The 10,972-nt window shown below is 37.4% G+C and overlaps 1 protein-coding gene across 1 annotated transcript; it reads right to left on the bottom strand.

Moving 5' to 3' along the window:
- Positions 1-837: 837 nt before the first annotated feature.
- On the bottom strand, positions 838-4,454 carry HAND2 (heart and neural crest derivatives expressed 2). Its single transcript, XM_044061961.1, has 2 exons — positions 3,243-4,454; positions 838-1,479 (listed from the first exon to the last, which is right to left on the bottom strand). Exons 1-2 carry the CDS (start codon positions 3,762-3,764, stop codon positions 1,381-1,383), a joined length of 621 nt encoding a protein of 206 aa, XP_043917896.1. The 5' UTR covers positions 3,765-4,454; the 3' UTR covers positions 838-1,380.
- Positions 4,455-10,972: the final 6,518 nt, after the last annotated feature.

Below are 10,972 nucleotides of genomic sequence, written 5' to 3'. Positions count from 1 at the left end.
CTATACGGCTAGGAGTACAAAATGAAAACTTCTGGCTACACAGCCCTGGTCGATAAGATGTGTAACACAAGTTAAGGAACTCTGTGATTCCTTATCTTTTTTTTTTTCTTTATTTTCTTAAGATGAGTATACAGTTAAATAAACACAGTAAGGAAAGCTTAGGGTTCCAATATAAATAGCAAAACGGGAAGTCATCTCGCAGTTCACACTATACTGGTCGCGTGAAAGGAACTAAAACTATATTGTGTGTGGAAGAGTCCAGACCTATGGTGGAAGATAATGTTCCCAACCACAAATATAAACTTTAGGCCCACTACATATGGGCATAAATCTTTTAAGTTTACCGCAGCATATCCTTTTTGTCAGTTCACTGCCACCACCTTTCATGGATAAACTCTGCTTTGATAAAGGACTATAGGTCTGTCCTAACAGCACTTAGAAAACTGATGTCAACAATATGAGAAATGCAGGTGTTGATATAAGAGCACACAATTGAAAGAATTAAAAAAGGACAAACGTGACTAATGGCGTATGTGTGTGTGTGTATATATGTTTTTCAGTGCCAACATACACGTTTCAAACATACCAAATAGACAGCTAAGGCTCCATATAGTGATTGGTAAAATATAGACAGACACGTGTAAGGTTAGGTGTGTGGATAAGTCTGGGTAGAGCTTCAGTCTTCAGATCTGATTAATTAAATGCTTAATGACTAAAGCCCATGGCAATGTCTAGTCGTAGTAAGGGAAAGCAAAAAGCATACGCATTTTATTTAACTGTCTTTGTATCTTAAAAAAACTGAGATAGCTTCTGTACTGGATTAAAAAATAGAATAAGTTATTGAAACACAGTGGTTTATTGAACAAGTACAACAACACTTACAACTTCAACATTTAACTAAATGCCATTTCGGACGGAAGTGCACAGAACGGTTTTTGAAACATCACGCAATTATTTATAATACTGCAAGACACAAAACGTGACAAACAGACAATTGCTAACAATATCAAAGTAAACACTGATGCTTCTGTCTCTTCTGAAATATAACTTTACAAGACAATGAATATTTATATCCAAGAACACCCAACATTTGAAAATACACTTCACATACATATTAATACAAGGGAAAGTCTCTAGTTGGGTGATATTTACACCTGAAGAGAAAGAAAATCATAATGTGAGAGGACAGAACCCCTTACCAACTTGAAGTCTCCTCTTCATGTTAAAATATGGAATGCGTTTCTTCAAATATCCACATTTAGGGTGGGGGCATTGCACATAAATAAGGTTGATTCCAACTACAAAGAGTTACCAGAACAGATACACACATAGGCATTCTGGGTCTTGTTTGTCCTTTCAGTTCTTATAACTTATCCACTTTCACTGTTTAAGTTCCAAAGCCCATACATGCTGTGGCCAGCCAGTCCTCCCTTTTGATTTCTTATCATTGCTGGTTGCCGAAGTTTTCAAGATTTCGTTCTAGAAAAAAAGAAAAAAAAACAACTCTCAGTTAAATCTACAGAAAAAAAAAATCATTTTCTGAGTCAATAAAAAGCATACAGACTGCTATGGTGCGCATTTTCACATCACAGACTCCCTTGCCTTACACACGTGCACTTAAACTTACAATTTCAATCAAGGATTGTTACGGTGTGAATGAAAAAGCTAGTAACTTATTTGGATTCACATTTTGTCAAAGCCTAAATTAGCCGCTACAGGAAAGTAAACATTACATGAGTGTGTATCTATGTCTATATAAATATATATACATATACCTATATATATTATATAGATACACACACACACACACACACACACATATATATATATAATAAACTAACTTTTCCACCAGGCTAAAAAAGACAAGGCGAACGTATTTGAAAATAAATAAATACGTTACTAAAAATGTCGGTATAAATAGAGAAAAGAATGAGTTGTAATTTGCTTTAGCCAATAAATACATATGTGTGTGTGCATACACACACATACACGCACGGGTATATATTAGTCAAATACGAGTATGTTTACAGGTATATATATATATATATATATATATATATATATATATATATATACATATACATACATACATATATACATATATATATATATATATATATACGTGTGTCTGTGCCACATGTTTTGTATACTTTCTTACATATACATATACGTATGTGTGTCTGTGCACTACACACACATATATCTATCTAGATAGGTAGATCTCTCTGTGTTTGTCTGTGTACAAAGAACCTATACATATTTCACTCTTCCAGAAACATTTAACCAATTATGATGTTGTGTGTGAGCTCCAGCTGCAGTCATTCTGGGATGTAACATACTTTTTTAACCACCCTTCCTTAATAGTACCTAGGGTTCCTGCAAAAAGGGCCTAATTACCCCACGACATTGCTATTGCAAAAACCTCATGGTAACCATTGCGGTCCAGCTGACAAGTGGATGGTTGAAACAGTTACACGAGACTTCGTATTTATTTTATACCCATTAGATGCTTTGTGGATTTGTAAAGCTTATTTAAAAATCATTCCCCGTTGTTTGATGCACACTGTGTAAATTTTAATCCAAAGCATCCGTTATAACTCTATTTACTCTTTCATGCTTACTCTCTTTATACATGTGCAAAATATATCTAGTTTGTTTTGCTTATGTGGCATCAAACGGTACTGATAATCTTGTTCTTAAGTTTCTGATGTTACAAAACTTTATAAAATTTAACTTCTGAAACATTTCTGCAGTCTTATTACTATGTCTGAACTTCTAAAAAATGTACTGTTATGTTTGTAATTACTGTGTGTGTCCGAATGGTGACCGAGAAGGATCATTGGATCAGTTCACCTACCCGCTTAACAAATGTAAAAATAAAAAAAGTTGATTGCAGTACACTTCGATTAATTCAGAGAACGTAACATTTTTTTATAGAATATTAATCATTTTAAAAGTAACTATACAACGCATTAAACATTTTAAATAAACTCTTAACACATTCGTGTAAAATGACTGCAGTTTCCTTTAGACACCCGATGTATTCGTTGTGTTTGCACAGTACTGCGTTTGATTTCCTACTGCTTGAACAGGGTAGACTAGCAGGCATTGTTTGAAAACAAACTTGAGATGCGGTTTGAAAACAGATATAAATACAAGCTTTAATGAAACATTGTAATTCTCACTGGGGACACTTTCTTTTTCAAGTTCAGCTAATAAGAAACTGCATAAGATTCACTCACCAGCTCTTTCTTCCTTTTTTCTTCCTTCACGTCGCTCTTCTTAATCTCTGCTTTGAAGGCCTCCGCTTCGCCCTGTTGCTCGTCCTTGGCAAGCAGGTCCATGAGGTAGGCAATATAGCTGGTTGCCAAGCGCAGGGTCTTGATCTTAGACAGTTTTGTATCTGCAGGCACGTTTGGGATGCACTCTCGTAGCTCTGCAAACGCACTGTTGATACTCTGTGTGCGACGTCGCTCCTTGCGGTTTGCAGTCCCGCGCCGCTTTACAGGCGGCCGCCCCGCCGTCAGGCCCGAGCCCACCGCCACCCCCCCGTAGTGAGAGTGGTCTAGTCCAACGGCACCGTTTGCATACTCGGGGCTGTAAGATGGTCCCATGTTATAGTCGGGAGGAGACATCTCAGGGTGGCTGATAAGCCACCCATGAAAATAAGGGCTCTCTTCGTGGCAGCGACCGGCTGTAGCAGCGAATGGGTAGCCATCATGGTGAACCACTGGGTGGTGAGGAAATCCTCCTACTAAACTCATTGCAAAAATACCCCAGGCTTTTGCAGTAAGTGTAACCCTTTCCGTGTGGCACTTCGTTTCCTACAGGAACAGGGCTTCACCACTTCTTTGCCCAAGTTATTCCTGCCAGCCTCTACTGCGTCTTCTCTCCATGCACATTAACAGGAAGGTTTTGTTACCCTGAGTGACTGGTCCGTCCACTTCTGTTTTATGCAATTAGTAACATATCAAAAATAACAGGTGACGAAGAACATAACAAAAAGGGTAACATTTAATCGCAATATCAAGCCAGTTGCATTGTCTGTTCAGTGCCTTAAGTATATTTCCCGTTCCAGTCAGCATGTATCTCCACTAAACCTAAAGGTCTCACTTGCGGAACTGTGAAGTATTACTTGCAATCGATTTTATCAATTGTTCGACCTTTTTTGAATTCTGTCTCCTATAGCAAGTAGGCGTCAAGTTATATTTCTTATTGGTTAGCTTTTTGCCCTCAAAACAAAGTGTCACCCATTAGAACAAATGACACTGTCAATCATTGCCTTCTTACATAAAAAAAGCTTATTTTAGAGGCACTGTTGTAGCTGCTTCTGGTTAATTTAGACGAAGAAATGCCCTGTTTGTTAGCGTCCCCACTCCTCACTCTAAAATTGCAGGGATGCAGCCTTGAGTCCTGCCTGCAGTTTCCCTATCGGACCTCTCCATAAAGCTACATTTTTGCAGCCGCTTGGGTTAATATATGTCGTCAGAGCTTCTATCTACCAATCACATCCCAGGTGGGGCGGGACCACAGCATTGCTCTAATAAAAGTTTTTGATGTTTGCGTTGCTAATTGTTGCTCGTCTGTTACAGGATTGGCTGCCTAGTAGTATCCATAATACAATTAAAATGTTTAATCAGAAAAAAAGATTTCTGTAATTTTCACAACCACTTTCTAGTTAAGTAGTGCTTCATAATTGCAATAACACCGGAAGATGTTTGACCAGGTAAGTTATTATTAGTGACAGTATTTTTGTTATTTATTTATTTATTTACTATACTTCATTTTGATACACTGATGCAAAATTAGTTAACGTAGTATCGTTTTTATCTCACGGGCATAGCCCATCAGAAGGAGGAAGCATACCGATTTCTTTGGTAAAGGAAACCTGTACTTTTGCGGTTGCATTGCCAAGCAACGATATCTGTTACTAATAATGTTTATTTGTCATTTTTCCCAGCGCAAAACTGAAATGCTTCAGCTTCGTGTTTAATTGTTAATTAACGTTGAGATGCATGCGGAATAGAAAGTAAGAGGCATGCCAAATGAAAGTGCTTTTACTGAAGATAGTAAAGTACTCGTCTTTTTACTTCTTTGGATTCCAGACAATGTCCAGCTAACTCTTTCAGGCTGAACTGAACAAAAAAAATTGCTCTTCCTTATACTACAGTTCACCCTCGCAAATGCTGAGATCTTATTTGGGTGAGATTCCCGAAAAAACACTTTGAAGAAAACCTGTACAACATCTTAACAAGTACTAGACACAAAGATTCGGGGACTCAGTAACCTCAGTGACATCGCTGTTTCCTAAGCGTTAAGCTACACCCTGGGCCAGTATATATTTTCAGAAATGCTGCAACAGGTAACATCAGACCAATAAGTTGGCTGTTATTATCTGCATAATTCACGTGTCAGACATGGCGTTATGTATAATTATGTATTTGTTAAGGGTGTCTATTCAATTTTCAGGCAGCCCTGATGTTTTTTAAGTTACTAGAAATGATAACGAGAATTCAGTGCATTTCCAAAACGGGAGCGGTACTATAAAAAAAAAACACACGATGTTTTTTTTTCTACTTATCACTCAGCTGTGTTGCTGTATTTGTCTTTTCCCGCAAGTTCATTTTCCATAACGCTTGAAACTTAAGTTGGTTATGACCCAAATTGTGCGTGTGTGTGTGTCTCCTTCGTTCTATCTAGCTATCTGTCTGTCTCATTGGAATGAATGCTCATTTGACAAGCATGTGTGTGTGTCTAGTTTGATTATAGATTCGTATTTAATGTCTGTATACTAAAAATAAAAATTAAATACTAAAGTGCATTGTCCATCCAGTCTAGAAATTCAATTCATATCAAGTAAAAGACATGAGTCTTATAAACCTGATTGACTCGTAAACATATCCTGTAATGCAAAACACATGCTCTTTATTGTTAAGTGTTAGCTGTACGTATTTGTTTCATTTGATTTGTAAATGCACAGAATGAATATTTGCACAATTTGTCTTGCAGACGCCAGCATAGCTGTGTTTCTTTTTTCGGTCACTTAAATCAGTCAGAAAATTCTGTACGTGGCAGTCATTGTTATTACACACAAAGTAAAGATTTAAGTTTACGCGTTTGTTCATGCAGTGTTTAGGCCTGAAGCTCATCAAGAACCTTCCCTCACATTCATGAGAAATGCCCAATCTGTCTGCTGTGTCCACACACACACACACACACACACACACACACACACGGTTCCCAGCCAAAAGATGGAAGTACAAAACTCTTTTATGCAGGGGGCTCCCCTGCACCCACTACACCCCCTTCAAATTATATATAACTAACTCGGGGATCACACAACACTGCGGAAATAGTAAACTCCACTTTCAACATGTTGTGCTTTCGACATTTTGTTATCAACATTTTATGCTGTCAACATTTTGGCCAGAAACGATATCTGTATATCTGTCTGTCTGTCTATCTATCGATCGGTCTGTCTATCAATATATCTTCCTATCTACTTATCCGTCTATCTGGTATCTTTCCATTCATAGTCATCAGTTTTCTGATATTCGCTTTACCCGATCTGAGAAGGGGTTCTGGATCTAATTCTCCCAGACAGCAAGCGTTAAGGCACGAAACTAATTCTCAGTGGAATGTCTGTCTGTCCAAATATTCACAAACACAGACTTGATGGGAATTTAAAGGATCTTCAATACACTTGCGGACAGCAGTCCTTTGGACCGTTGGAGGAAATGCGTGTCCCTAACCAAAACTCATTGGAACAAACTGCTGTGAGGCATGTTTCATACATCTGTTTGCGTATGGAATGCTGGTATTAAAATTATTAAGGGTGAATACAGTAAGAGAACATAAGTGGAATTGCTGCTGACAGTTCAGTGGCAGAAAAGACTTTGTGTGGTAAATTAAAAATCACTTCAGAGTAAGCACACGCATTCCATTTCAAGTTTAGTCCGTCCCTACCAAAAACTGAGAAAAAGTGGGTGAAGTTATAATTGTATTAAATGAGAATCAATTAATTGCACCGAAAGGTCGCAAGTAATTACATACTGAGTTTATTCCAATTTGTACAAGAAATAACTGGAATGACAATAGCTATAGAACTATGCCTGTCACCAGACGTTGTGGTACTATTCATCTATCGATCGGTCTGTCTGTCTATCTATCGATCGATCTTTCTATCCATCTATTTAGCTATCTACTTTTGTGTGCGTGTGTGTGTGTGTACACACACACACACACACATATCCCACCTCCACTCTTTCTGCCTCTCTCCGTCTAGAGAGAGAGAGAAAGATTAGCTAAATAGATGGACTGATAGTGACTTCTGCGTGCGTACAGCTGTTACATGTACATGTCACACGCGTATCCTCATACTTGCGTTCATCTGTCGATGTATATGTCAACAATCGACTTCTCTGCTCTTCGTGGCTTACATATACTATGCATGTTCTACTTATTTTATAGCTCTGTAAGTATGTATATTTTAAATATTGTTACTGCCAACCTTAATATAAAGCAACTAGAAAATCCGCAATCAACTTTGCAACTGGTCATATATTAACCAAGTTGTATATTGTATGAATGTATATTTAGGCTAAATATCAATGTGTGTAAGTATGAATGGATTAGTTCATTCATTCATTATCTTCAGAACCGGTGTAGAGCCCTGATCCCTGCGGACCGATTTCAGTCCTAGCCGGGGTAAAAAAGGCATAAAAAACGAAAAACAGTGAGGTTAGAACAATGCAACACCTTCGCCCGTTGTAGGAACTACATCTATATGCAATTATACTAGGGAGTGAAAAGCTGAAGAAAGAGAGGGGGGAGGGAAGAGAGATGGACATAGAGAAAAATAGAGGAAGGTATACAGTGTTAGATGTGTGTGTGTGTATCTATATCTTCGTATCTGTATATCTATCTCCCTGTCAATCTGTACGTCTATGTCATTTGATCTAAATTAAGCATATCTAAACACTGCTGATCTAAGCACAACTGATCTAAACAGTCTTCACCTAACACAGTATAACTTATTTATAGTAAAAAATGTTTTGGAAGTAGGGAATCTCATCTAACCCCCCCCCCCCCCCATTGCGGTCGCTCTACAGTTGAAGAAATGGAACAGGCGCTTGAAGTGCACAACTGGCTCGGCTAATTCCACACACAGTGATTAAGCAAACTGTAATATTGTTTATAAATCTATAAGAAAAGTAATATCATTGATCAAAAAGCATAAACTTTCCATATTACCAGAGTTATAACTGGTACACTATACTGGAGAATATCTTTAGGTCACCTGTGATTAGATCACTTTATATATAACTATACATCTACATCTATCTATCTATCTATCTATCTATCTATCTATCTATCTATGTCTATATCACCGAATGTTTCTTTGTAAGCTGCTGTCTGCTAATACAGCCACTGAGAAAGACAGAGTTCCAATTTAATATGGATATGCGGACTTATTTCACAGACTTCTAATAAAAGATACGGTAAAAATAACAAGTAATACAATTATGAAGTTCAATTTCCTGTAATGATCAATACATGTGTTCTTTGCCATCATATTGTAATAATTTTAGTACTTAGTGTCTAACTAAAATCTTGTTGTTAAACATGTAAATACTATTTGTATATAAATCAATCGTTTAGTTAATTAAACGGCGTTTTCTTCCTTAGTATAGACTGATTTGTTTTCCAAAGTATTAGAAAAATAGTCAGGATTCTGAGAAATTGTAAAGAAAATCTGATGAGTAGGTTTGTTAAAATTTAGCGGACAGACCAGAAACCCTCTTTATTGCAAAATTTTGAAATGAAATATTTTCTAAGATGTGTTTACACGCGCTTGATTATAATGACGTTTAGTTATCAAACGACGCAAAATGGAATACGGTACAACTTTCTGACAGCGCAAATGGATATAGCGCAAATGGATACCATGGACAAGAGTACTTATTTATTTATTTATTTCAGTTTGGTGACGGGGGTTCACTGGGCTCGAGAGCCCGTTTTCAGCGGAGGCCCGGGGAGAAAAGCTCCAACATTACATAGTAAAAACATTAGATATTGGATAAAGTTACAATTCATGATACAGATACATAAGCTAAGCAAAATACAATAGTAGCAATTGAGGGTGCAGACACTTTTGAGAACAGAGACATGAAGTGGTGCAAATACTTAGTAGAATAGAGACATGAGCTAGTACATTAATAATTTAACAGATAGGTCATATGTTGCAAGGAAATATTCCAGAGTTTATATAGAAAATGTGTCTTGTTTGGATGCCAGAGCAGGTACAAATGAAGGGAGAGGAGAACCGGGAATGAAAACTAAATAATATGTATGAAATGTACAAGAAATAATGCTGAAGAGAGAGTCGTTTCTAGAGGTGTTAAGAGGTCAATTCTAGAGGAGTTAAGTAGTAGGCAAAGGGGAAGTAGGGAACATATGATTTAAAGTGAGAAGAGAAGAAGGCTAGGCGGGTAAAGTGCAATTGCACTTCCACTTAGAGAATACGTATGAATGGAGATGTGATTTGAAGCTGTTAATGTTTTCAACCTGGTAGACACAAAACCTGGTAGACACAAAAAAACCTGCCCATTTTCCTATTAAAGGGTGTGTTTTTTTTTCTTCAAAACAACCTAAATAGTACAGCTAGCTCAATGGACTTCCTAGCTTGTGACTTACAGCACAAGACCTTTGCTATTGGTTTGAATAAAAGTAGTGCACCGAGAGAGGGCGCCACTGTACATCAAAGGTAGAAAGGAAACCGTTCTGTTTCTTAGTTACACTTCCTTCATAGTAGATGCCCTTAAATTTGTTGAAACTGTTTCGTGCTTTTCTTCTCATTTAATGGAAAGTATATCACCATATACTAATTAAAACTTATCCAGTTTCTGACATCTTGATACAATGTAATGGCCTATCTGTTCACTTATCTAGCTAACCACACACACAGATTTGCCAAAACAAAGCATTATACACATAGTCGGTAAGCAATATACCACTCTTTACTTCTAGGTAATTTTTATAGTAACTCAAAATGTAAAATCACATCCTCTTGGACTTAATAAGTCAGACCAGCAGTTGCAGATGGAACATTGCTTGATGTTCCATCTGGTTTTCGGTACTTCCTGACTTTGGACAACCGATTTCTGTCTGATAGGCCTTCATCCTCTTCTGATTCTACCCAGCAATTCCACTGGACAACAACCTGGATCCATCCTTTTAGAGTTTCATATAGCTGTTAAAGAGCAGAAATGAACACACTTGCGGGCTTGCTAGGTTGAGTTAGCCGTTGTATGACCATGCTGCATTGTAGTGCGTACAGACCTTTGTCATGCATACAGTTGTTTACAAGTATGACTATGTGTCAAGTTTCATAGGATTCTGGAGGAAACTAATCACAACAATCTCTGAAAATACCATTAGCACAAAATCACTGTATCTATATCCATATCCATCTGTGCATGTCTATCTAGATAATGCGTTTTTGGCAATCACCTGTATTTGTCTGTGTGTGTGTGTGTGTGTGTGGGGGGGGCACCACACGCAATGACATTTGTATAAGCTTATTTTTCTTCACTCAAGACAAGCTTAATACCCCTCAATGACCTGCTCTTGCTTGGTGTGCCTTGGATATTGCATTGATTTTTTAGAGGATGAACCTCTGAATTTTTGTATGGACCGATGTGCATCTTAAAAGCCACCCACCTTCAGCAAAATACGTCTAATTATTGAAAGCGTTCAAGTGTCATGATACAAGATGAAATCAATGCAGTCTTTGGTAACCTATCTGTCTTCTGTGAGAACTTTAGAAATGTAGTTATGCTTAGCATTCTCGTAACACGTATTATATTACGTGACTGACTCATCAAACAAATATTTCAGCAGCGCAAAAGACCTTCCTAAGTAAGTAAATCTGATGAAATTATTTGACTTCCAAGGATGCCGGTTGTATAGC

The sequence above is a fragment of the Protopterus annectens genome, chromosome 2.part0 (genome assembly GCF_019279795.1).
Source record: "Protopterus annectens isolate FY-2018-M chromosome 2.part0, PAN1.0, whole genome shotgun sequence".
NCBI classification, from domain to species: Eukaryota; Metazoa; Chordata; order Ceratodontiformes; family Protopteridae; genus Protopterus; species Protopterus annectens.
This window is presented reverse-complemented; position numbering and strand designations above follow the sequence as displayed.

What these genes read in the sequence shown, in the direction of transcription:
- HAND2 (XM_044061961.1), bottom strand. Translation starts at nt 3,764, where the DNA reads ATGAGTTTAGTAGGAGGATTTCCTCACCACCCAGTGGTTCACCATGAT. An exon ending in AAAAAAGGAAGAAAGAGCTG is followed by an intron (nt 1,480 to 3,242) that starts GTGAGTGAATCT and finishes CTTTTTTTCTAG; the next exon opens with AACGAAATCTTGAAAACTTC.